General features: G+C 55.3%; 2 protein-coding genes across 4 annotated transcripts; one reads left to right on the top strand and one right to left on the bottom strand.

Moving 5' to 3' along the window:
* The first annotated feature begins 3,122 nt into the window (after positions 1-3,122).
* HSPBP1 (HSPA (Hsp70) binding protein 1) lies at positions 3,123-16,230 on the top strand. Of its 3 annotated transcripts, none has more exons than XM_030298324.1 (8): positions 3,123-3,337; positions 3,689-3,986; positions 5,704-5,908; positions 8,269-8,493; positions 11,282-11,437; positions 11,548-11,644; positions 12,194-12,305; positions 15,923-15,997. In XM_030298324.1, exons 2-8 carry the CDS (start codon positions 3,783-3,785, stop codon positions 15,995-15,997), a joined length of 1,074 nt encoding a protein of 357 aa, XP_030154184.1. In that variant the 5' UTR covers positions 3,123-3,337; positions 3,689-3,782. The 3 variants fall into 3 exon arrangements, with proteins under 3 accessions (XP_030154184.1, XP_030154182.1, XP_030154181.1); XM_030298322.2 differs by having other exon boundaries at positions 3,127-3,337; positions 3,692-3,986; positions 15,923-16,229; XM_030298321.1 differs by lacking the exon at positions 3,123-3,337 and having other exon boundaries at positions 3,648-3,986; positions 15,923-16,230.
* LOC115502716 (60S ribosomal protein L17-like) lies at positions 7,102-7,614 on the bottom strand. Its single transcript, XM_032591391.1, has one exon. The coding sequence runs from the start codon at positions 7,595-7,597 to the stop codon at positions 7,157-7,159; it is 441 nt and encodes a 146-aa protein (XP_032447282.1). The 5' UTR covers positions 7,598-7,614; the 3' UTR covers positions 7,102-7,156.
* Positions 16,231-22,243: the final 6,013 nt, after the last annotated feature.

Raw genomic sequence — 22,243 nt, 5'->3', positions numbered from 1 at the left:
GGGGAGGATGTAGAGGCGAGGAGCAGGGAGAAGAAGGGCAGCCAGAAAGATGAAGGGTCAGAGCGCAGGAGGGAAGTGGGAGAGACAGGTGGACGGGGATGAGGCGGCAGGTAAAAGGACAGACAGGTGGAGGGACAGAGACCGAGACGAAGAAAGACAGGGCTATGGAGAGGGACAAAGAAGGAGAGAGCTGGAGACCGGAAAAGAACCGTGGGGTCCCTACAGGGGGAGGGCTACGTGCTGGGGAAGACGGGGGCACAGAAAGAGGGAGACAAGCAGAGAGAGGGAAAGAATTTGGGGGTTGCCGAACCAGGCCCCCAAGCCTGCCCACCCAGGCCTCCTTCTCCCTCTAGTATCAGGGCCCCATAACCACCCACAGCCCAGGTGCACCTTCTCAGATTTTCTTGGTTCCATTCCCCCTTTTAGGAGCCTCAGTACTCCACAAAGAAACTTCCAGAACCCCCTCAGGTCCCTGTGTATGTTTTGAGACCCCTGAATATTCTTTGTGCCCACCACAGGGTCCCCTCAATCTTCATGTGGGCCTCCATACAATTCTACATGCCCACTATAGCACATCCACGGATCTGTGCTCAGGTAGATGTCCACATAATCCAGGACTCCTGTATCAGGTACCCAAAGGTGTTAGACGCCCGTTTAGTCCCCAAGTCCCCTATAAAGTGGACCCAAGAGCTTCTAGTCTCCTAGACAACTGCCTTCATTCTGTAAACCTTTATTTAACACCAAATCTGAACGCTGGCCCTGTCCACATGGTGAGGGGACACCAGGGAACCACACCAACAAAGATCTTTGCCCCGTGGAGCTTCCACGGCAGTGGACACAGCAGGTGATAAACAAGATAAGCGAAGTGTATGTTTTGACAGTCAAGTCTCTGGAGACAAGTGCCGAGGAGCAGATGAGGGGTGCAGGAAGTGTTTGTTGGGTGGAGTAGGATTTTTTTAAGCGGTGCCAAGAAAGACTTCTCCAGTGAGGGAACACTGAAGGAAAATGAAGGTCAGAGCTGTGTGGACAAAGTACCTTCCACGCAGGGGACAGCGAGTGCAAAGGCCCTACGGTGCATGGTGGGAACCTCGAAGGGTCAGTGTGGCTGGAGGAGCAAGAGAGGGGGAGAGACAGAAAATGAGGTGAGGAGGCAGATCATATAGGACCCCATTAGAAGCAGGGTGACCATATGCCTGGTATTCTGTAATTATCGTCATCACCATCATTATTTGGTATTCTGTAATTATTAATGAGGTCTGTTTGCACTCTGAAGTCTCGCTATGCATTGAAAATTGTATGATCACCCTACTCATAAGGTCATCATAAGGACTATGGCTTTTGTAGGGTACCTGGGGAGTTTTCCTGTAGGCCAGCATTATATTATACGTATATTAACATACACAGTGTTATGTATAATTACACGTTGTAGTTACATAGGTTGTATGGTACCATGCATAATAACGTATTGTAAATAATATAAATCGACTTGTACATGGGCGTATGTAAGGATGGTAGGCTGAATAACAGCCCCCAGAGATGCCCAACATCCTAATTTCCCAGAACCTGGGCCTATGTCACCTTATGTAGCAAAAGAGACTTTGCAGATGTGACTGAGTTGAAGATCTGGAGATGGGCAGATGATCCTGGTTATCTGGGTGGGCCCTGTAGGTGATCGCAAGGATCCTTGTGAAAGGGTGGCAGGGGACGGTCAGAGTCAGAGGAGATGGGACCAAGACAGCAGAAGCCAATGTGATGTAGCCACAATCCAAGGAATGCGGGTGGGCTCTGGAAGACAGAAAAGGCAGGCAGCAGATTTTCTCCTAGACCCTCGAGAAGGAACACAGTCCTGCTGCTACCTTGATTCTAACTGAGTAAGAACCATTTTGGACTTCAGACCACCAGAACTTTAAGATAATAAATCTGTGTTGTTTTAAGCCACCAAATGTTTCGTAATTTGTTTTTTAAATGTTTATTTGTTTATTTTTTTTGAGAGAGAGAAAGAGCGTGAGTGGGGGAGGGGCAGAAAGAAAGGGAGAGAGAGAATCCCAAGCAGGTTCCATCACTGTCAGCGCAGAGCCCTATGCAGGGCTTGACGCAGGGATCCCCGAAGGGCTCCATCACACGAATTGAAGAGCCCACGCTTAACCGACTGAGGCACCCAGGCGCTTCTTTCATAATTTGTTAAAGCAGCAATAGAAAGACATGCGATAGGGTACAGGGCGTGAGGGTAGCGGTAGGAGCCCAGACCCCTGATAGCTATTTTGCTCAGTGCTACAAACACCGCCCGCGGGTGCCCAGGGCTTTTACGTTGTCTCTCCAATTCTGTCCCCGATACAACCTCGCACGCTCCTGGCGCAGCAGGATGTGCAATCCGTGTGCGACTGTGGCCGCCACCTGAGCTGAGTACAACCTTCTCCTAGCGGGGCAGGGCGGGGCCCCTAATGGAAGACTAGAACCAGGGGTTAAGCCCAGCTCGAGGCAAATAGCTCTACAGACCAGGCTATTCCCAGACCCGGGCCCCACGCATGGCGCACAGAACCGGCAAGCCTCCCGAACCACCTAGTCCGAGCATTTTGCTTTGGCTGCGGCCTTCAGGAATCCCCCCGTCCTGTGCACCTGGCAGGACCCAGGGAAGATTCCAAGAGGGAGAGGCTGGGTGATAATAGGTGTCCCCAGGCGCTGCAGCGGGAACGAGGGAGCCCCCTTTGGCGACTGGGGAAACTGAGGCCAGGAGCGGGGTGGAATGGGCCAAAGGCTGCTTACATCAAATATTAGGGGTGAGAACCTAGGGCTCCAGTAAAAGACGCAGCAGGTGTCCAGGTGCAGGGGAAAAGGCCCTAGGGTGAGGGACCTGCACAACCTGCAAGTAGGGGGTGGGGCCTAACGGGGAGCGGCCCGCTCACCGGCACGCGGCGGGGCTCAGGGGAGGGGTGGAGTCAAGCTGGGAGAGGCCGAAAGGCCCAGAACAGGGGCGGAGCGTGAGGTGGCAGGGCGGGGCGAGAACATTGGTGTGGGCGGAGCTACACCGTGGGCGGGGCGAGGCCACGGCAGGGGTGGAGCTTGCAAGGAGGACTAGGGGACGCGGCTCCTAAGGGACGAGATCTGGGTCGGGGCGGAGCTTAGGCTGAGAATGAAGCGGGGGGCGGGGCCGGCCGCCTTATCCGGCCAGGTGGGAAGGGCTTAAGAGCCGGGAAAGCCTCCTGGATCAAGGTTGGGAGGGTGCGCCGGGAACTTCCGGGCGAGTTTGGCGCATTTCCGGTCAAGATGGCGGCGCCCAGCAGAGTCAGGTGCGGGCGACTCTGTCTTTAGTAGCGGCGGCGACTCACAGCCCGGGGAGGTGAGTCTTGGGTTAGGGAGGTCCGTCTCGCTCTGGCTCCTCTCTTTGGAGAGGAAGGAGAGGGGATTTGTTGCTAAGGCGTCCAAAGGGGGGGCTTGTTGCCAAGGAGGCAGGGCAGTGGGGTTGCTAAGAGACGGGAACGCACTTAGGGGCGATGGGGGAGGGGGTTGCTAGGTTGCTAGTTGGAGTGGGTGGGGCCTGTTGCGAGGGAGGAAGGAGGGGCGTGTGACTTTGGGGAAGGGTCCTGTGGGTCTGCAGGAAGGAGAGAGGGCTGTGGCTATGGTGGGTGCGGGCAGAGTGGTTTGGGGTCATGGGCGGGCGCCCAGCTCCCCTAAAACGCCGCCTTCTCAGCAGACCCCCAGGAGTCGACCCGACGGGACGCCAGAGCTACCTCAGCGGTGGCCACCCGCTCTCCCAGACACATTCTTCCCTTCGCAAACAGCCCATGGCGGACCAAGGCTCTGGGGGCAGCCGCCTCCCCCTGGCGCTGCCCCCGGCCTCCCAGGGTTGCTCCTCAGGGGGCGGCGGCTCCTCGGCCGGGAACTCGAGCCATCCTCCGCCCCCGCGAAACCTCCAAGGCCTGCTGCAGATGGCTATCACGGCGGGCTCTCAGGAACCAGAGCCCCCTCCGGAGCCCATGAGTGAAGAGGTAAAGGGTGGGGATCCCGGAGGTGGGGAGAGGGGGTAGGTGGGACAGAAATCTCTCGGGAAGTGCGTCCTGGGCAGGGGCGGGAGTCCAGGTGTGAGGGCATAGCGGGCTGTGTTTGTGCCAGGTGGGGTTATGGTAGACTGGAGGTCAGATCTCAGAAGTGCCTGCGAGGGCAGATCCCTGGATCCCAGCATCCCGTCGAGGTGCAGAGTTGCACAGTGGCTTTGTGGTGAGAAGGGAAAGGGAGCCGGGCAGACCTGGTTTCGACAGTATCCAGCTGTGTGACCTTGGGTATGGCGCTTCACCTCTCTGAGCAGCAGGTTCTTTATTTGCAAGTTGACGATGACGCTAAGAATAACAGCACTTCATAGGGTATTTCTGAGGTTCCCGTTTAAGTAGGGGTCCACACGGCGCCGGGCAGTGTTCCTGAAGACAGCAGGCTGTCCTCATCAAGAGTGCAGGCTCTGGGGACAGGCACTTAGGTTTGGCGTTAGGCTTTGTGGGTGGCCCACACTGTGACCTTGGGCAAGTCACAGCCTTTCTGGGCCTCGGTTTTCTCATCTGTGAAGTGGGGATAGCGATACTCACCTGGGAGGGTTGTCTTGGAGATTAGTTAGCAATACTGGTTATATGTGATGTTTAGCGGCCGATGGTGATTATAGTATACAAGATATTGTGCTAATCCAGTGATGTCATTGAACGTTTAGGACAATGAGGTAGGAATAGGCACAGAAGGATTAACATCTTGCCCAAATTCATCCAGGACTTGTGACTACAGAGCCCGCATATGAGCACTAACAGACCTGGTGGGAAAAAAAAAAACAAAAAACAAGAAATCAGTGGCCAGCTCTCAGCTGTCATCTCACTTGACCTGATAGGCAGCATTTGATTCCTACCCATCTCCTTAATCTCTTTCTTCATTTGTTTTCTAGAACAACAGTGTCCTGGTTTTATCCTAACTCACCGGCTCTCCTTCCCTCTCCTCTGCTGGTTCTTCCTCATTCTCCAGCCTCTGAATGAATGCGTACCCCAGGGCTCTCGTCTTACCTACCTGTGCTCACTTCCTTTGTGAACTCATGTTGTGTTGAGACCTCCCCCTGACCACTCTCAGATTTACATCTCTAGACCGGTGGTTCTGATATTCTCTCTCTGCGGACATTTGACAACCAGCGGAGACACGTTTAGTTGTTCATCTCGGGGCAGGGGGTGGGCTGCTGGCATCTAGTAGGTAGAGACCAGGGCCGCTGCTTGCCGCTCAACATCGTCCAGTGTACCCACCCCCAACAGAACCATCCAGTTCAGAGCGTCGGTGGAGCCAGGTTGGGAAAGCTAGGTCCAGGCTGGACCTCCTCTCTGAGCTCCAGCATTTCGCCCTGGGTGTGTAATAGATCTCTCAGGCTGAACGTGTTGAAGAATGAGCTCTGATCTCCACTCCTCATGTTCCATACCCGCTTCCCCTCCCGTTTTCCCCATCTCCTTCTAGTTGCTCGGGACAGAGACCTAGGAGTCCCTTCTTTCCCACCCCGTTGCCACTCTCTCCGTAAATCTCGTGTCCAGAAAGCTGTGAATAGAAAAGACGCTCAACGGAAACCTGTTGATTGAAGGGGCAGTCAGCTCCCGAATGTTGGCCGTTATTAGCAACAACTGTTAGGCGTGAACGAATTACTGACAGAGGGTTGCTTCTTTCCCCACCCCCCTGCCCGGTCTCGCGCCCCAGAGGCGTCAGTGGCTGCGGGAGGCCATGTCCGCCGCCTTCCGGGGCCCGCGGGAGGAGGTGGAGCAGATGAAGAACTGCCTCCGAGTGCTGTCCCAGCCTACACCCTCCTTGGCTGGGGAGGCCGAACTGGCCGCTGACCAGCAGGAGCGTGAGGGGGCCCTGGAGCTGCTGGCCGACCTGTGTGAGAACATGGACAATGCTACAGGTACGCCCCGGGCTGCCCGCCCCCGCCTCCAGGGTCCTGCCCCTTCTCCCTGGTCTCCCCTCTGTCTCTTCCCTCCTCTGCAGCCCCGGGTCCCTCTGTGTCTTAGCCCCTGTCCTTCCTTTCGGGGATCACACTGTCGGCCTCTCCCCTACCCTCCCGGCCTGCAGCCTCTCCCTCTCTAGTCTGGTCCCAGATGCGACTGCCCTGTCTCTTCCTGCCTGGTCCCCTTGTCATCAGGAGGGGACCTTCTCTCACCCCACCAGCCCGGCGGCACGTCTGCCTCCCCGATATCCTCCCAAACTGGTCGTTTCTCCCTAGCCTCTTGCGTGTGCACTGTCACTCCCCGGAACATGAGTGAGGAGGTGGCTCGGGGCAGGACGGTCAGAGAGGGTCTCCCCGAGGGGTGCCTTTTGGTCAGAGACCTGAAGCGGTGGAGTGAGTTATGAGATTAGCTCTGGAAAAAGCTAATGGGGTATGGCCAGTGCAAAGGCCCTGAGGTGGGAACATACCTGGGACGTGCAGGAACAGCAGTAGGGCCAACAGGCCAGAATGGAGTGAGCGAAGGGTGGGAGGTGGGAGGGGACGCTGGGTGTGGAGGGCCTTGTAGGCCAGAGTCGGTGCTGGGGTTTTGTTCTAAATGCCAAGGAGCTGGTAGGAGGAGGACATTCTACTTTCAGTCGCAGGGGCGTAATATAGTCATTGAGGGTGTGGATTTGTCTTTTCTGGCCGTTTCATGTCAATGGAATCATAGAATATGTGGCCTCCGAGTGGACGTTTTCAAGGGTTTTCCATGTGGGAACCTGTAACTGGAACTTTATTCCTCTCTGGAGCAACCTATTGTGTGGATAGGTCACGGGTTTGCTTATCCATTCATCAGTTAATAGACATTGGGGTCATTTCCCCCATTGCTTATTGAGAATACTGCCCTCGTGAACATTGGTGCAAGTGTCTGTTTAAGTCTGTGCTTTCCGTGGTTTTGGGTCTTTATGTAGCAGTGGTCATATGACAACGCTGCGTTTGGCTTCTCGAGGAACCACCAAGCTCGCCGATACCACTTTATTTATAAGAACGGGTGCTGGGCCGTAGTTTGCCGAGCCCTGGTCTAGTATGAGGTACTCCCACAGGGAGATTGGGGGTCAGTACCGGAATTCAGTGGGCTGCAGCCTGGGACCCTAAGCCCCCAAACGCTGACATTTTTTTTTTTTTTTTTCTGTTTTTACTTTTATTTGCATGTATTTCATGCAGAATTTACTCCCGGGCCATAAGTTTTTGTTTCTTCACTTTCTTCTGGGATATCTTTTTCTTCTGTGCAACCTCTTCTTCTGGTTTAGGAACAATCTGCTCTTTTTCAGTAAGGATCATCTCAATGTGGCAGGGAGAGCTCATGCATGGGCTAATCCGACCATGAGCCCTGTAAGTTCTACGCCGCATTTTGGGGGCTTTGTTCACCTGGATGTGCTCAGTGACCAGAGAATCTACATCTAAACCCTTACGTTCAGCATTGCTGTCTGCATTTTTAAGCACGTGCAATAAAAATTTGGCACTCTTTTTGGGCCACCGACCCTGTGTCCAGCCCCACTGTTTGGCCTGGGCACACCTACCAACTCCACCATTGTAGCGTCGGAATGGCACACATTGCTTCTGCAAAGTGACATCTTTCAGATACTTGGTGGCCTTTCGGATATGCATTCTTGATGGCCTGGGCAGTTTCCCGTGTGTTCTTAGAGTGAACACGAAGATTTGAACCTCTTGATTTGCACGATTTTGTCGAGTTTTCCGGGTCAAGTGAATAGCGAACCATTTTCAGAGATCACCTCAGGCCGCTTACGGGAAGAGAAACGCTGACATTTTTGAGACCTCGGAGGGATGCCTGGTTGGGTGCCGGGAGGAAGCCCGCACTTGAGGCAGGCTCCCCTGGGAGGCAGCCTCACCCTCCAGCCTCACCTGGAGTATTAACTTGTGAGGGTGGCAGTAACAAAGCACCACAGAATGGGAGGCTTGAAGAGACTTGTGTCGCCTCGCACCTCTGGAGACTGGAAGTCTGAGATCCAGGTGTGGGCAGGGTCCGTTTCTCCTGGGCTCGGGTCTCCTTGGTTTGCAGGTGGCCGCCTTCTCCCCGTGTCCACACGTGGTCTTCCCTGCGTGCATGTCTGTGTCCTGACCTCTTATAAGGACACTGGTCGTACCAGATTAGCACCCACCCTGATGACCTCTCTCTACCTGGGTGATTTCTTAAAAGGCCCTGTTTCCCCATACGTTACATCCTTGGACACTCGGGGCTTCAGCATACGAATGTTGGGGGGGAGGGCACAGCTCAGCCCCTAGCACCTGAACTCTCGTCTCCCCTCTCTCTGGCACAGACTTCTGCCAGCTGTCAGGCATGCACCTGCTGGTGGGCCGGTACCTGGAGGCAGGGCCCGCGGGGCTGCGGTGGCGGGCGGCACAGCTCATCGGCACCTGCAGCCAGAACGTGGCGGCCATCCAGGAGCAGGTGCTGGGCCTGGGCGCCCTGCGCAAGTTGCTGCGGCTTCTCGACCGGGACTCCTCCGACTTGGTGCGCGTGAAGGCCCTGTTCGCCATCTCCTGTGAGTGTCGGGGGGGCTGCGGGGAGGCGCACAGATCCTGCTGGGATCTGCCTGGGGGCAGGTGGAGGGGGACCTGAACGTTCAGTTATGCCCATTACCCGTTGAGACTCTGTGCTGGGTGCCAGGACTGGGTGGTGAGCTTGCCAACCCCCTGTCACTCAGAGAGCCAGACCCTAGTGCCACGGGAATGCCGCTCAACACGTCAGAGTCGTCAGTCTCTGTTGCCCTTCCTTGTCGTGAGGAGGGGGCCGTCCTTGCCTGAGAGGGTGGCCTCCACCCATTAGAGATACCAGTGTCTCTCACTCACGCTGCCTCCTGGGGAACAGGTGCCTGGATGGGGCTGATGCCGACACCTGTGGGGCACTCTCTGTGTGCCAGGCCCCACGCCAAGCCTGGGCGAGCATTAGCTTGCTTAGCCCGCACACACACCGTCGGAGGTAGGGAGACTGAATCTGCGTCAAGGACAGACCAGGTCAGGTAGCCTAAGTGACAACCCGGGCGCCCTGCAAGGACGTGCAGGTGCGCGGTGGGAGCCCAGGCAGTGCTCTCCACCATGCACTGGGCCCCCGTCTATGTGTGTGCCATGCTGGGGGCCCCCATTTGATGGTTTCTTTCTGTCTTTTTTTTTTTTTTTTTTTGAATAAGCTTTGTTGGGATGAAATTCACAGGCTATAGAATTCATCCTTTTGTTTATTTTTAAAACAGTTTTAATGTTTATTTATTTTTGAGAGACAGAAAGAGAGAGGGAGGCAGAGGATGAGAAGCAGGCTCTGAGCTGTCAAGTGCAGAGCCTGACTTGGGGCTCGAACCTGTGAACTGTGAGATCATGACCTGAGCCGAAGTCAGATGCTTAACCGACTGAGCCACCCAGACACCCCATCATCCCTTTGAAGTGCACAGTTTAGTGTATTCTCAAGGCTGTGCAACCGTCACCGCTGTCGAAATTCAGAACATTTCCATCGCTCCCAAGAGAAGCCCCACGCCTGTTAGCGGCCCCTCTGCGCCCCCTTTCCTCCGGCCCCTGGCAGCCACCCAGCAGCCTGCTTACTGCTTGCCTGCCCCGGACATGTGGCAGAAGTCATACACCGCGTGGCCTTTTGCGTCTGGCTTCTTTCACTGAGCGTCCTTCTCCAGGCGCGTCTGCGTTTATAGCATGTACCACCGCCTCGTTCGCTTGTGTGGCTGAATAGTACGTCATTCGTGAATGGACTGCGTTCTGTTTATTCCTTCATCACTCGCGTGGCAGGTGGTTTCTACCTTTGGCTGTGTGAACGGTCCCACCGTGGACCATGTGGGCAAGGTTTTGAGCAGACGCGTGTCTTCATCGCTCTCGGGTGCGCACGCCTGGGCGCGGGCGCGCGGGGTCCCGTGGCCGCTCTGCATTTAACTCTTGGAAGTTGGAGGAGAACCTGTTCCCTCCCCTCACAACACTCGTGATACCAAACTTGTGTGCGGGGGTTTCTACAACAACCAGGTTTCCAACTTGCTGGACACCAGCGGGGTGTTGGACAGTTCCATTCGGACACTAGCTACCCACAGACGGCACACCTCCCACAGGGTAAGGGCTCAGCTCTACGAGACTGCCCTGCTTCGGACACCAGTGGAGAGTTTGGGCGTCCCTTACTTCTTCGTTACTGGCTGCGTATTGGCGGCTCCCATGACGCCCCTCCTCGGCCTCGATAACTTGCCAGAATAGCTCACAGAGCTCAAGGAAATACCTATGTTTAATGACTTATTATAAAGGATGTGATAAAGGATACAGATGAACATCCAGATGAAGAGGGACATGGGACGAGGTCTAGAAGGGTCCTGAGGACAGGAGCTTCTGCCCCTAAGGAGTTGGGGTGTGCCTTCCTCCTGGATTCACTAACCCAGAGGCTCTCCGAACCCCACAGTTTAGGGATTTTTTTAAGTTGTAGAAACCCCCGCACAAACTTAAAAAGCACAAGCAGGGGGAGGGGCAGAGAGAGAGAGAGAGAGAGAGAGAGAGAGAGAGAGAATCCCAAGCAGCCTCCACACTGTCAGCACAGAGCCCGACTTGGGGCTAAAACTCATCAATTGTGAGATCATGACCTGAGCCGTAATCAGGAGTCAGACACTTAACCGACTGAGCCACCCAGGCGCCCCGAGGGATTTTTATGGAGGCTTTCTCACGTAGGCGTGATGGATCATTGATTTCACTTCCAGTCCCTCTCTCCTTTCTGGAGGATGGGAGGTGGGGCTGGAAGTTCCAAGTTTCTAATCATGGGTTGGTCTTTCTGGTAAGTAAACCCCATCCAGTAGTCCACCCAGAGTCACCTCATTAGAACAAAAGATGCTCCTATCACCCAGAAACTTCCAAGGGTTTTGAGACGTTGGTGTCAGGAAAGGGGGCAGAGACCAAGTATGTATTTAGTATGTCACAGTGGCCCCGGGAGAAGAACAGGGAGGCTAGGGAGAAAGGGATTGTGGCAAGGGTGCGGGAAAGAGTCCTGGAGGAGGTGGCATCTGGAGAGTCGCCTGCAAAACTGGGGAGACAGAGGGACAGGCAGACCTTGGGTGGCTTGGCCACAAAGGGTGGACAGAGAGACTCAGTTCCCCAGAGGTCCCGAGAGCCAGAGCAGGATGGGGAAGAGGTGGGTCAGTGTTGTCTTCTAGTAGCTTGCGTTAATCATCTCTCAGTAAAAAGAAATACCTAAAAAAAAAAAAATAATGCTTATGAAGCGCGGGACCCTAGAAGTTGATGTTGATGGTGGTGACGGTGGTGACCGTGACCTCGAGGTTCCTCCCCCCGCTTGTCTCCCCCCAGGCCTGGTCCGGGAGCAGGAGGCCGGGCTGCTGCAGTTCCTGCGCCTGGACGGCTTCTCCGTGTTGATGCGGGCCATGCAGCAGCAAGTGCAGAAGCTCAAGGTCAAGTCGGCGTTCCTGCTGCAGAACCTGCTGGTGGGCCACCCCGAACACAAAGGTGGGGCAGCCAGGGCAGGGGGCCCAGGGACGGTCCCAAAGGGAGGGTGGGCGGTGTGTGGGGGGGAGGGGTGTGGACTGCCCCTCTGACCCCTAAGACCCTTCCCCCAGGGACCCTGTGCTCCATGGGGATGGTCCAGCAGCTGGTGGCCCTGATCCGGACAGAACACAGCCCCTTCCATGAGCATGTGCTTGGAGCCCTGTGCAGGTATGCTGGGGCCTCCGAGAGGGCGAGGCCTGCGCCAGGCGCCCCCCCCACCCCCCACCTCCCGGGCTGGCACCGCTGGGCTCCCGCCCACCGGCCTCCTCCCTGATGGGATTCGGGAGCTTGGGCCTTTCCCACAGAGGGGGCAGGCATCATTGTGCTGGCCCTCCCTGAGCAGTAGTTTCCTCACTTGTAGGGGCTGACACGGCAGCCTGGGAGGAGGGGCAGAGGCTTACCCCGCTCCCCCCACACCACACACACGGTACCGGCAGATTAGTGTCTGCACGAGAGGACACGGGGAGCAGCCCGTCACGCAGGCGGCGGCTCCCGCGTGCCGAGCGGGCTCCAGGCCAGGCTCTGTGCCAGGTGCCTTGTTTTGTACCAGTCTCATCGTAGTCCCTGGGGTGGCGTGGGGACGGCGTGAGGTCTGCATCCGGATGGGGAAACTGAGGCCCAGCGTGGGGAACTGTCTTGCCCGGGCTCCTGTGGGAGCAGCTCGGGGGCGGGCCTGTGTAGAGCGGGGTCCCAAGGATCGCTCTCCTGTCCCCGCAGCCTGGTGACAGACTTCCCCCAGGGCGTGCGGGAGTGCCGGGAGCCCGAGCTGGGCCTGGAAGAGCTGCTCCGTCACCGCGTCCAGCTGCTACAGCAGCACGAGGAGTACCAGGTACGGCCTGTGGGCGTGGCTGCGGCACCTGCTGCGTCCTTCCTGTGTCTCTTGCCGCGTGCCTCGTGCTCTGAGCTAGCGCTGCTGCACGGGCGAATGGGAGCCCGGGGTGCCGTAAGGGGTTAGTTAGCAGTCATTTATTTATAGCCAAATCGTGTAGTTATTTACATCCTGTCAGAGTTTTAACAATTAATCTTTATTAGATTGCTAAATAACAAGTCTGATAAGTAGCAACCAATGAGATAATTGAATAAGAAACGAGATAAGTAACTCGTGTATTTAATTAGGTAATAAGTAACAAGTGATAACTCAGATAATTAATCAGGAACAAATAAGTGATAAAGAGCAACTAATTAAATATTCGTACAGTTGTTTAATTATTTAAGTGATTTAGCTGATAATTAAATGTGTCACACTCCAGGGACAACTGTTCGACTGAGTCCGTTCCTCTGTGACACTGTCGAGAGTTCACTGAGGTGCTGGGAGTGAGGAGCAGGGATGACCAGGAGAGGCACAGTGTCCACTCCGAGGGGCTTGCCCCGACCTCATCACAGGGACACGTGGAAACATGTGCCCACGGATCGTGGGGGCCACGGAGCCCCAACCCGGCCTGGGCTCACTTCCAGCTGGGGAGTGCTTTAGTTGTTGCATTCGATCCCTGAGCTGCCTGCGTGGCAGGTGATACCACGGCCTACTGGTGAGGACCCTCCTGGTGAGACAGGTCTCCTATGAACTGACCACCACTCCTTTTGCCTTTTTTTTTTTTCTGTTCCAAAAAAAAAGTCTGTTAGCTCTATTTGGTTTTAATTTTTCTTTTAACATTTATTTATTTTTGAGAGGAGACAGAGCACAAGCAGGGGAGGGGCAGAGGGAGAGAGGGAGACACAGACTCAGAAGCAGGCTCCAGGCTCTGACCTGTCAGCACAGAGTCCGATGAGGGTCTCGAACTCACGAGCCGTGAGGTCATGAGCTGAGCTGAAGTCGGACGCTCAACCGTCAGAGCCACCCAGGCGCCCCGCTTAACAGTTCTATTGAGATATAAGTGTCATGTAATAAACCACTTACTTGAAGTGTGCTACGTGAGAAGCTTAGACATATGGATACACCTGTGGAAACCTTCATTCTTCCTTGCCTCCCTTTGTCGGGGGCAGCTCAGCCATGTGCCAGGCCCTGATCTGGGCGCTGGGGGTTTGGGGAGGAACAAAAGGGTACAGCCTTCGCTCTCACGGGGGCTCAGGGGTGATAAACATGCAGACACGCAGAAATACATATTTACAAGTACATGCATACCTTGTGTGTGCGTGTATATGTGCATGCACAATACATGCAGTGTTTGTACATGTGTAATTTAACACGGATAGTATGACATCAGGAGGTTACAAGTACATTGACGGAAAAAACGTGAGGGGGCAGAGAAGACGGGGCAGTGATGCGTTAGATCTGGTGCCATATCAGTTTCCTACGGCTGCTCTAACAGTACCACAGACTGGGTGGCTTAACGCAGGGAGGTACGCTCTCGCAGTTCTGGGGACTAGAAGTCTGAAGGCAAGACTAGAGTCGGCAGGGCCGTGCTCCCTCTGAAGGTTCTAGGGGAATAATCCTTCCGCTTCCAGCTGCTAGTAGTTGCTGGCAATCTTTGGCTGGTGGATGTGCCGGTCCGGTTTCTGCCTCCATTTTCACATGGGCCTTCTTCTGTGTCTGTGTGTCCGTCTTGGAAATCTTTCCAGATACTTAGAGGTCTGCTTTAATTTCAGCATAATTGAATGATTATGAATGATTATGATTCAGCATAATTGAATGATTCAGCAGTTGGCATGATATCCCGTAAGGTGATTCCGTCATGACTTAGTCCTCTTTTGTAGGTAAATTTAAGAGTTAAATTTCATGAATGCTTTCTTGCAAAAAGGTCCTGTAGTCATGTGGTTCAAAAGTGAAGCTGCATAGGAGGGTAAGCAGTGAAAAGTCTCCCCGCTGCCCTTGTCTTTAACCACCCAGTGCCTCCCCCAGTTCTGTGTGTGCCCTTCCTCAGATGGTCTATGCACACAAGCAAATGTGCGTGTAAATTCTTCTCTTCCTGTGCCCCTTTGGTGCACAACCGACCTGTCCTGACCACTCTTCTGTTCCCTGCCTCATTCCCTTTCATAACGTCTCAGGGAGGGGTGCAGGAGAAGTGTGTTGTGTGTTGGCGGCCCTGGCTTTTTCCTGTTTCCTTTGAGAGCTGCAAGGTAGGTCGCTTCTTCCGCATCATGACCTCTGTTAACGGACTTGCTGGCTGTTGCTACCGCTCTGCTAAAGGAATAACCTTTTTACCTGTTACTTAATATGCATGAATGTGGCTATAGGACAATTTCCAGAGAGGGAAAAGCAGCCAGGTTAAGGTAGGTTAAAGTGAAGGTACAGAGTTAGGGGCCGTTTTGTTAGCTATTGCCAAGTTGCTCTCTATAAGGGGGGAACCAGTTGATGAGGGCGCCCAAGGGTCCCTTAAGCCATTTGGTCTTTTTCCAAGCCGATTGGCGAAAAGTAGTATTCCAGACGGGTTTACATTTGCATTTCTGCAGTGAGTAACGTCGGACAGCTTTCCTTTCTCGTGAACTGCTCATTCGTATCCTGTGCCCATTCATCTACAGGGTGGTTGTTTTTTTTTTTATTTTTTTTTATTTTTTTAACGTTTATTTATTTTTTTTTCTTTTTTTCAAATTTTTTTTTTTCAACGTTTATTTATTTTTGGGACAGAGAGAGACAGAGCATGAACGGGGGAGGGGCAGAGAGAGAGGGAGACACAGAATCGGAAACAGGCTCCAGGCTCTGAGCCATCAGCCCAGAGCCTGACGTGGGGCTCGAACTCCCGGACCGCGAGATCGTGACCTGGCTGAAGTCGGACGCTTAACCGACTGCGCCACCCAGGCGCCCCAAACGTTTATTTATTTTTGAGACAGAGAGAGACAGAGCATGAACGGAGGAGGGTCAGAGAGAGAGGGAGACACAGAATCTGAAACAGGCTCTGGGCTCTGAGCATTCAGCACAGAGCCCGACGTGGGGCTCGAACCCACATACTGTGAGATCGTGACCTGAGCCGAAGTCGGACGCTTAACCGACTGAGCCACCCAGGCGCCCCTAAGGGGTGGTGGTTTTTATAATCGATTTATTTTAAAGCTCTTGAAGCATTAAATATGTTAGCCTTTTCAGACGAGTTGCAAATATTTTTCACCCCAAATTGTTGTTTTTCTTTCCTTTTTGTTTCTGGCATCTTTTTGCCAAGCAGAACCCTTTCAGGTTCATACAGTCCAGTCTTTCAGTGGTGTTTGTACCTGTGGAAGGGGTTTTAGTTTTAAGTGGTGATTAGTAGGGGTCGGTGGTACCTGGGAGTTAGGGCGCAAGGAGCTGAGGGGAGGACTCACCAGTGGGGTTTGATGGAGGCTGCGCGGCCCCTGGTTCTAGGTCAGTAGTCCGGGCACAGGGGAGAATGATGGATCCCGCTGGCATGGATCTCCGCTGAGATCTGAGGACCCTGGGAGACTTCTGGGGCAGGCAGTGCGGAGGGCAGAGACCCCGAAGCAGGGGTGGTCCTCTGCACTCAGGACTCTGCCTCTTGTCCCCCCACCCCCACCCCCATCCAGGAGGAGCTGGAGTTCTGTGAAAAGCTGCTACAGACCTGTTTCTCCAGCCCGACGGATGACAGCATGGATCGGTGAAACCTGGTGGCTTATCGCCTGTCTCCGTGGAGCCCCAGGCCTCCTGCCTCCCAAGCGAGAGCAGGGCCTTACTGGTGCATGGCCAGGGCGTGCCAACCGGTCTCTGCTCAGCCCCCTGCAGGGGCACCGGGGAAGGCTCTGGCTCCCTGGATCTCACCTCTTGTGCTCTCACGCCCTTCCTCCTTCTTGTGTCCACACTGTTCTAATAAAGGTGTTTCTCTTCCTCCAGCTCATTCACTGCAGCCTTTGTCACCTCCCCTAGAGGATAGTTGGGAGGTGGGGCACGATCTTACGGGACCGAGGGAGCCACGGAGGAGGAGAGGGCAGCGGGAGGAACCTGGAAAGAAAAGTGCTGCTCCCTAAAATCCAGAGCCATCGTGTCTCATCTTCTCAGGCCCTCTTGAGAGGGAGTGTGGTGGACACCCGCCCTCCCTTTTGACCATCCAGCGTCGCCGGCTTCTCCATCAGAAGAACCCCCCACGTTTGATATCCAAAGGGCCTGCCCGGAGGCGGGAGCCATGTTACTTCCCAGCATCCCGTGCAGAGGCATGTCACGTGACGTCAGCCCCACCAATTAGAGCCCACCGCGCGGCTTCTGGGCGCGGGAGATGGGGGGAAGGCGAGAGCAGGTGCACCGCGGCCAGCCCCAAGCGCTCTACTTGCCCAGGGCTTGGGCATGGGCCTTGCTCCCGGCTGCAAAGCACTGAGAGATCCCCAGCCTTATCAGATATTGGGGCCGGAGACAGGTCTCACCCCCTTTCATAAATTCCTTGTCAGCTCAACCAAGTCTGGTCGTGTGCAACCAAGGCTCGTGACCAGTGCCATTTTTCAGACGAGGAATGTGAGCCCAGGGTGTTGATGCGTGGGCAAATTCACACAGCTAGGTTTCAGACCCGGGCTGGCTTCAAAGCTGTGCTCCTCCTGTACCCTGGTCTCCTAGCTCCATTTCGTACACGCTAATTCCTCTCGTGTGGCATTTACTCGTACTCTTGGGATTTGGGATGGCCCAATTATTTCACCCTTCTTCCCAAGTTCAGGATAAATTGAAAGGTAGCTACAGAATCCAAGAATTGGAGCTCAAGTATCACGTTTATTACCATTATGGCCAATCAGAGAAAGTAGCTTTAGTCTTGCTGCTACCCCACCCAGCGTGAGACATGCTTGCCTGTCTGGTCACAGGCAGCACTGGACAAGCAGAGGCCTCCCCTTGGGTGCCGCAGGCCGCACTGGGCAAGCTGGCTCTAAGACAGGGAGGGCTGGCGTGAGCCACGATGCCCGTCGAATCTGGCAAATTGTTCCTCAGCCCCTAAAAGTGTTGGAGAGGCCAGGGGAGACACACTAAGCAATAGAAGTACCTCCGTGTGGAAATGTGAACAATGGGGAATGAGCGTTGTCACCAGACACTTTCAGCGCCTTCCAATTTTTTACGCATAACAGCATCGCCAACCTGTGAGTCCTGATAGGGGGGAGACGACGCAGATTTTGGTCTTTAAAGCTGCTGCAGCTTCCCGGGTTCTTCCAGACTGACCATGTCAACTTCTCAGGTTTCTTTTGCTGGTTGAAAAGGGCTACCCCTCGTCTCTCAGTTCCTGAGCTTATGTGTTAAAATAATATGGCAACTGTGCAAACATGTAACAAAGCAAGCAAAATGCTGAGTAAAAGTCAAAAGAATGTGACCGAAGAAAAGATGACTGAGGAACAGAAGGAAATGCATCACAACTGCTTCAAGCTGAGTTACAATAGGAACCTGGGTCCATTTTAGAACAACCCCCCCCCCCCCAAAACAAAAACAAATCCCCAGGCACCTGGGTGGCTCAGACTTTGGCTCAGATCATGATCTCACAGCTGGTTGGTTCAAGCCCCATGTCAGGCTCTGTGCTGACAGCTCAGAACCTGGAGCCTGCTTCAGATTCTGTCTCCCCCACCTCTCTGCCCATCCTCCATTCTTTCGCTCTCTCAAAAATAAATGTTTCAAAAAATTGAAGAAACAAATAACAAAAAACAAATCCCCAATGATGAAAAGGTTAAGATTGGCAAAACTAAGGAAACAAACAGAGGACTATGGTGGATTGTTCAGGAAATATTTACTCCCTCCCATTCCACCTCCATAAGAGAAGTACACTTATCCGCTCTGTTGGTGTGTGGAATTTATGTGCCTGCTCCCCATAACTTTGGGCTTGATTGTGTGACTTGCTTTGACCAATGGATGATGGCAGATATGAGGCAACCTGAGACTTGAAATGCGCTAACAGATGGGCTCGACCTGGGCTGCTTCTCCCTTTCCTTGTGAGATGGTGCCCTGGGTAGCCCATGGTGCCAGAATACGAGAGACATGGGAAACAGAACCAACTTTGCCAAACTTCACATTGGCCAGCTCCAAGCTGTGAAAATGATAGATACATGCTGCTGAGGTTGTGATTGTTACACAGCAGCAGATAACTGATACAAGAGCCAAAAATTAACTCATGCAGCAAATCCACTGGAAATAGCAAGGACCAGAAGAAGAGACATATGATAATAAGCAAATACAGGTGGAAATGAGAAAGATTAAAGCCAAGTACAGAGGAGCTAACAAATGTGAAAGGCAAATGCATAACTGGCATCCTTGAAATGGGGAACAAACAACAAGAACAGGAAAATGTACTAAACATATGATTCAATAAAATGTCTCTGAAATAAAAAAAAGTAAATCTGCAGATTAAAAAAATGAAAGGAGTCCGTACACGCACGCACTCGTCTGATCCTTACAGTGGGCCTGTAACATGAGCAAGGGCCTGTAACAAATTGGGGAAACGGAGGCAACAGTAAAGACAAGGCCTGGGCAAAAACCTAAGGCGAGACCTAAGTCAGCTTTACGCACAGAGAAGGCGTCGAGAACCGCGCGAGGCAGACGCGCGCGGGGCCCTGGTTGGAGAGAAAACCGGGTGCGGATTACCCAGGACCTGGACCCTGGAGCGAAAGCAGGAAATAATTGGAGGAGACGGAATGGATTTCCAAAAGGAGCGAGTGGGAAGAGAAATCCTGGAGCAGGATTTGCTCTGGACTTTGGAACGGAGTCGTAGACAAACGCTACCCGCGTGCGGTGGCGCCTGCGCGTTGGGTTGTCTGGGTTTATTCAGGGAGAGACCGTTGGCCCAAACCAACGCAAGCGCATCCGCAGCCATGTTCTGGCCGGGCCGGAGGGGCGTGGTTGTGCCCCGCGCGCAAACGCACTGCCCGGGCCCGGGCCCGGGCGCGCGGCCCCGCGCACCCGGACGGCGGCGGGTGGGCGGGGCTTCCTGCGTGCCCCTGCGCTAGGGGATTGTGGGATAGTGGCGGACGGAGCCGGGCGTCGGAGGCCCCGAGCCGACTGCAGAGTCCGAAGACGCGGTCCGTTTGAGGAAGGGGGCGCCGAAGGAAGTGGGCCTCGGCTTCCGTCGGCCGCTGCTCAGCCCTGCGGCCTGTTCGGACTGCGGAGGACAACGTCTTCTCTGACCGGCCTTTGCTTTCCCGCGCGCCGCCGGGCCGGGCCAGCCGGGACCACTTCCCCGCTGAGGGCCTTCGCCGGCCTCGCGGCCGCACCGACCTCTCCGCGGCCCCGGTCGCCGGCGAGCCCCGGACGCCCGCCTCCGTCCGCTCCCGGCCGGCGCTGACCCCCGGACTCTGGAGCTCGGCTCGCGGGGAGCCCCCTAGGCCCGAAGGCGCTAGCGCGAGCCCCCGCCGCCGCCGCCCCCCGCCCCCTCATACCGGGCCCCTGAGGCGGGGCCGGAGCCGCCGGCGGCGGGGCGGGGGGGGCGCCCCGATGAGCCCCGAGTGCGAGGAACCGCCGCCCCCCCGCGCAGGTGAGCGGGCCCCCGGGTTCCCCGAGGGTCTCTCAGCCCCCCAGGTATCGGCCCCCCCCCCCCTCCCCCGGCCAAGTTCCCTAGTCTCTCCTCTCGGCCTCCCGCCGGCCAGCTCACCTCCTCGGTCTCCCTCCGATTCCCCCACTCGCTTCCAACTTCCCCTCCTCGGACTCAGCCCCACTCTCCTGGGACATCTCCATCTTTTCCTCCTCAGCCCCTTTCCCTGGAACACCCCCTTCCTGTCCTTAGACTCCCCGCCTCTGACCCTGCCCGTACCCCTGCCCCGGGCTCAGGCCCACTAGAGCAGCAAGGCTCTCCCTGCTCCCTGCCCGGCTTAGCGTGTGAGGAGGGCTCTGGAAGCAGCCTGCGGAGCCAGCCAGGCCTGCTGAAGGCAGGCGGCAGAGGCAGGGACCAGCCCCAGGCCCTGCCCTGGGGAGACAAAGGCCCTGCCGGACAGTCACAATTAGGGGTGTTGTGATGGAGGTGGCTCAGGGCCTGCAGGCCGCAGAGGAGGGGCTCGGGAGCCTGGCTCGGTGGCCGTGGCGTTCTCTGTCTGGGAGGGACGAGTAGGGGGTTGACAGATGGAGAGTGGGAAGAAGGGCCTTCCGGGTGGACGGAGCAGCACGTGCAAGCCTGTGAAGGTGGGAACCGGGGAGTGGTCTGCAGAAGTGTCGGGAGGGGGCGGGCGGAGGGCCTTGGTGCCGCTGCCTGTCCAGCCCCTCGAATGTGATCTCCTGGTTAGGGTCTTTCTTGCTCGCTCTTTTACACACCTGAGCCTGGGCTGAGGCCACAGACGTTACCGTTCACTCCGGCCCCAGAGGCAAGATGTTTCTGGAAAGGAAGATGCGTTAGGTGTGGTACCGGGTTCGGAGTGGTAAAGAAACTTCAGTGGTGTGTAAAATGGTGCTGATGTCAGTGTTCTTCTCACTCGGCGGCTCTGGGGATTCAGTGGGGATTCAGTGGGGATTCAGTGGGCCGTTTCGGGAAGCCTGGACCCTCACGCAAGGCACAGGAAGTGCTCCAGGATCAGTAGCTTTTAGGAGTGTTATTACTAGGTTCGGGATTACGTGTTGCAGTGGCTCTCAACTTGGGGCGGTTGTGTCCTCCAGGGGACATCTGGCAATGGCAGGAGGTGCCGATTGTTAGGAGGAAGGTGCTACTGGTGGGTGGAGGCCAGGGATGCTGCTGGACGTTGTACAGTGCACGGGACGGCCCCCGCCACAGAGTATTGTCCAGCCCCAGATGCCAGCAGTGCTGCGGCGCAGAAACCCTGCTCTCTGGCTTGGGTGTCGTGTACAGTTTTGCCTTATCTGCCCTGTTGGTACTCGTGAGTGGCTGTGTGTTCTGAGTTGTGTATTTTGATTTATTTTAGTATTTTCAGGGATTTTTGTTGGTTCATCTACAGTTTCTCTGCATCAGAGGAGAGCCCTCTGGTTCCTGCCTACCCCGATCACCAGCACTTTTTCAGGGTCTATGGGAAGTGCCTTCAACAGGTCACGCTCCCCCTCTGGACTTGAGGTGTTTTTTTTTAGTAAGTATTTCTCGCTGTGGGCCTGGCCTTATGCTAAGTCCCGGTAAGTTGGCATCTTGCAGAGGGAGGCAGGTGACTGAACAGGCAGATCCTGTCACAGAGCGCTCGGATGCTGTCACAGGGTGACCACGGAAGCTGTGGAAGTGTGGAGCAGGCCCCTAACGAAGTCAGGGGAGGCTTCTTGGAGGAAGTGGTGTCTGTGCCGAAGCCTGAAGGACCCAGGAGGAGCTAGTCAGGCCCAAAGAGCTGGAGGGAAGGCAGAGGGAGCAGCCATCCAGGGCAGAGGCAAGGGTGCCCATGAGCAGCCAGGTGTGGCGGGAGTGTGAGCACCATGCGGGTTGCAGCAAGAGATGAGGTGAGAGAGGCCAGGGAGCTTTGGTGAAAACGAGAGGCCTTCCGGGCGCCCCTGGCTCACCAGCTCTCTAGGGCAGGCTCAGCACGTGGGGGGTGGGGACACGCCCTCCTTTCCAGGCCGAGCATGGTTTTCTCTTTGAACACCCGCTTCATAGATCTTCCCGTGGGAGGTGTGATCTTATGGTAACCGTGAGGTGTCTCCCGAGGGAGGAGATGGAGTCCAAGGCCACGGGGATTATATTTGGAGAGGCAGGATTGGAACCCAGGCTGTTTTGACTTTGGATCTCCCTGGAACACTGACTCTGCTCCTCTTCGTGTTCCGAGGGCTATTTCAAAATCTGATAGCCGTTTTCCTTTTTTCCTTTGAACCCATAACTGATCCAAGTGACAGTCCCGAATGTGAGCTTTCAGGTCCCTCCTTAGTCGTTGGCCAGGGGTCTGCAGTCTTCTAATTCCTAATTATTCCATCTCCCGGGGTTGGACCCAAGTGGCCACCTCCCCTGGGAGAATGTGGTCTGGGGTGTCCCCCTAACTGGGGAC

Source organism: Lynx canadensis, chromosome E2, assembly GCF_007474595.2.
Source record: "Lynx canadensis isolate LIC74 chromosome E2, mLynCan4.pri.v2, whole genome shotgun sequence".
Lineage (NCBI taxonomy): Eukaryota > Metazoa > Chordata > Mammalia > Carnivora > Felidae > Lynx > Lynx canadensis.
The sequence above is the reverse complement of the archived record's forward strand: the minus strand, read 5'-3'. Positions and strand labels throughout refer to the sequence as shown.

Bases quoted from the DNA above. Each gene is read 5' to 3' on its own strand.
- HSPBP1 (XM_030298321.1), top strand. From the start codon at position 3,648: ATGGGCGGGCGCCCAGCTCCCCTAAAACGCCGCCTTCTCAGCAGACCC. The intron at 5,909-8,268 runs GTACGCCCCGGG...TCTCTGGCACAG, and splicing joins GAACATGGACAATGCTACAG to ACTTCTGCCAGCTGTCAGGC. The intron at 11,438-11,547 runs GTGGGGCAGCCA...CCCTTCCCCCAG, and splicing joins GGGCCACCCCGAACACAAAG to GGACCCTGTGCTCCATGGGG.
- LOC115502716 (XM_032591391.1), bottom strand. From the start codon at position 7,597: ATGCATATCCGAAAGGCCACCAAGTATCTGAAAGATGTCACTTTGCAG.